Consider the following 3,735-nt stretch of genomic DNA (forward strand, 5'->3'; position numbering starts at 1 on the left):
CCCCCCCCCCCCGCTGGCCTGATCGCCCCTCACTGCCCCCTCTGCCGGCCTGGTCGCCCCTCACTGTCCCCCCTGCCGGCCTGGTCTCCCCTCACTGTCCCCCCTGCTGGCCTGGTCGCCCCATGCAGCCTGCTGCTCAGTCATTTGATCATCTCTCACTGACCCCCCCTGCCGACCTGGTCGCCCCACGCAGCCTGCTGCTCAGTCGTTTGGTCGTCCCTCACTGACCCCCCTGCCGGCCTGGTCACCCCACGCAGCCTGTTCGGTCGTCCGTTCAGTTGTTTTTGATGTGACGGCCCCTAGCTCTTTATATATATAGATATACATATTTAACTCTGAAATCATGTCATATATAAAGAGGACTTGGTTTTATTTTTTTCCAAAACAATGAACTGTCTCAGGAATAATTATTAACTACTGTATTATTTCTTCATTTATTTTATTTTATTTTATTTTATTAGATATAGACTGTTTCATAAATTTGCATGTCATCCTTGTGTAGGGGCCATGCTAATCTTCTCTGTATCATTCTAATTTCAGTACCTATACATACTGCCGAAGTGAGCACTGTTCACTATTTTTAAATTCTATCTTAATAAGCTAATATATATGCCCATTTGAATTTGTATCTGAATTTTCTATTCTGTGCCATAAGTTTGTATAGTATATAATTTCCATGCTATTCTAATTATTATGAATTTTTAATGTCTTAGTATCTGGCTCTCCAGATGTTAAATGCAGTCTGGACATTAAAATATATAAACAGCTCCCCCCGCCCCCCCCTTATACTATTCCTTTTTCAAAAATTGCTGGTATTACCCAGAACAATTTTTTTCCTGTCCCATCATTCCTACTCCAAATATCCCTTTGAAATCCTAACTGGAAGTCCATTATGTTTATAAATTAATTAAGGGTGGAAAACTGAAGCTCAGTGAGGTAAATACTTTAACCAATAAAATTCACACGATCAAAAGAGGTGGCTCTAAGGCTGGAACACAGATTTTTCTGGTCCTAAATCAATGTTCTCTCCACTAAAACAGTGCTTCTCAAATTTTAATGTGCATATAAATCACCTGGTACTCTTGTTAAATGCAGATTCTGATTCATATGAAGTGAGGCCCAAATTCAGCATTTCTAACAAGCTCTCAAGGGATGCTGATGTTGCAGTCTGAGGACAAGACTTGAGTAACAAGGACACCATATCTTTCAATCCACATAGTGCTGATGGGATGCTCCCTATTGGTAGTGAGGTCTTGCGTGCCCCTGCTTAGAAGAAACTGTCACTAGAAAGAAAACTTCTTTCTTGGCTTGGGCTGCCTTGCCATCCATCAAGCCTAGTTGCTGTCTTTCCTAAGGATATCACAGCAGTTGCCTTGTTCCTGAAGTCCACCACTGTGTAATTTGTCACAAGAGGATCCACAAAGCTGATCATGTGGTGCTGGCATAGTCTCTGCTCTTGGGTAGAAACCTTGTTGGTAATGATGTCTAGGCCTTCATAAACCTAGGAGAGAGAAAATTAGCATGAGAATGTCATAGGTCTCCTTTACTGTACACTTGATGGGTGTAAATGGTGATCTGCTCCTCCCTCCAGCCAAACACTTGACTGACCTAAAGCACCAGAGTAAATGTGATCTAACCAGAGCATACCCAGATCCACAAAACCCAAGGCAAAGGAAGCAGAATATAGAACACCAGCTTTCTTATCAAATATAGGTTTTCCCCACTTTCCCAAAGTACAGTGTTCCTACGAAACTTTCCATAAGATAAAATGGGGTAAAGCAAAGAAGCAATTATCATTAATTTATATGAGAACAATTTTGATCTTTCCCAGACCCCAAATTCAATCTATATACAATGTCTTTATTTTGTTCACCACAATTGAAATGCTTACTTGCATCCAGTTTTACACTAAGCATAACATCCTTACAAGCTCTTTTAGGCTTTGCTGACATCTTAGGACACATCTTACTAATGGATACACAAAATAAATCGAGATAAAGCACAGATGCTCACAGACACTGTTCGAAGCTATGAGGGCTCGACACTGAACTGGTAGGTGTAGTTCCCAGGGAAAGGGCTGGTGCTATCTTTATAACAACTTGCTGCAAAACAAATGATGAATGCTATTTTCACTTTTTGCCTTTTTTCATAAAAACAAAAATTCTCTTTGGATTTCTTATAGTAAACAAAAATAGTACAGGTTTCCCACACTATCCAAAAGAAGAGCATTTCTATGAAGCCTTTCATAAAATTAAATGGTGTAAGGCAAAGAAGCAATTACCATTAATTTAAAAACCTCTTAATTAATTAAAAATCCTCTTCAGATTTCGTTTGGTTACCAAAAACAGGTATTAATGTAGATCTTACTTGTAAAAGTGAAGTGGCTTTACTGAAAACTTTTGAAAAGTAGGAATACCTGTCGTGGCTATTAGCTCAGACTTAAAAATGAAAAGGTTATGTAAATCAGTGCCCAAATGAGAATTAATTCTGCAAGATTAACTAGAGGTTCTTTGGCCTGAACTTTAAGCTTCTAAACATGGATAGGCTGTTTTATTTATTCTATTTATCACAAGTCTCCAGAAAGGTAACATTTTGCATTGCTCATAGTTCTACTTCAAATGCTTACACATCCTGGGATTTAAGTGGCTCTGAAAGGATTTTAGAATCTGTATTAGATTGGCTATCTACAAGAATCTACACTAATAAAAGAGAAACATGGTAATTAGCGTACGACTGCTACCCTTCCCATTGGCTAATCAGCATATCCTTATGCAAATTAACTGTCAGCCAAGATGGCGGCCGGCAGCCAGGCAGCTGGAAGCGAACATGAGGCTTGCTTGCTCCAGTGACTGTAGACTCCAACGTTCCCCACCTGACTTGCCGGCCTCTGAGCTGCAACTCTAAGAAACTTTGTAACAAATATAGAAGCTAAACAAAACCCCAGAAACCAGCTTTCAGCCAGCCGGGATCTCAGAGCTGGAGTTATACATTGTTTCGATTATAGAACGCAATCAGCAGCGGAAGCCTCAGAGCTAGAGCCAGAGCTAAAGCTGGCCCAGAATAAAAAAAAAAGAAAAAGAAAAAAAGGAGCGGTTGGGAGCTTCAGTCAACAACCGCCAGCCTGAAAGCAGCCCTCAGCCCCTCACCCAGACTGGCCAGGCACCCCAGTGGGGACCCCCACCCTGAAGGGTGTGTGACCAGCTGTAAACAGCCATCATCCCCTCATCCAGGCTGGCCAGGCACCCCAGTGGGGACCCCCACCCTGATCCAGGACACCCTTCAGGGCAAACCAGCCGGCTCCCAGGCCTCTATCCTATATAGTAAAAGGGTAATATGCCTCCCAGCACCGGGATCAGCGGAACCGCAAGGCCTCCTGGCACCGGATCAGCGTGACAGGGGGCAGCGCCCAAACCCCCTGATCGCCCTGCAGCTCTGTGTGTGACAGGGTGCGGCGCCCCAACCCCCCCTCACACACACACACAGGCCCTGCTCTGTGTGTGACAGGGTAGAGCCATAACCTCCCCATCGGCCCTGCCCTGAGTGTGACAGTTGCGGCGCCCAACCCCCTGATCGGCCCTGCTCTGTGGGTGATAGAGGGTGGCACCCCAACCCCCTGATCCGCCCTGCTCTTTGTGTGACAGGGGGTGGTGCCCTAACTCCCCTATCAGCCCTACTCTGTGCGTGACAGGGGGGAGCTCCTCAACCCCCTGATCGCCCTGCTCTGTGCATGACAGG

The 3,735-nt window shown here is 44.3% G+C and overlaps 1 protein-coding gene and 1 non-coding gene across 5 annotated transcripts in view; both read right to left on the reverse strand.

Annotated features, from left to right (window-relative positions):
• The window catches only part of TRIT1 (tRNA isopentenyltransferase 1), a 42,332-nt gene that overhangs the window by 17,746 nt on the left and 20,851 nt on the right, over positions 1-3,735 (reverse strand). For 3 of the 4 annotated variants that reach the window (XM_006098131.3, XM_023761891.1, XM_006098132.3), the window contains exon 2: positions 1,361-1,501. The exons of the other annotated variant lie outside the window; for it this stretch is intronic. In XM_006098131.3, coding sequence (XP_006098193.1) covers positions 1,361-1,501 — 141 coding nt within the window. The remainder of the gene's footprint in view (positions 1-1,360; positions 1,502-3,735) is intronic. 4 annotated transcript variants of the gene reach the window in all.
• LOC111827806 lies at positions 458-568 on the reverse strand. Its single transcript, XR_002831531.1, has one exon. It is a non-coding gene; the product is annotated as a U6 spliceosomal RNA (small nuclear RNA).

This window comes from Myotis lucifugus, unplaced genomic scaffold, assembly GCF_000147115.1.
Source record: "Myotis lucifugus unplaced genomic scaffold, Myoluc2.0 scaffold_222, whole genome shotgun sequence".
Lineage (NCBI taxonomy): Eukaryota > Metazoa > Chordata > Mammalia > Chiroptera > Vespertilionidae > Myotis > Myotis lucifugus.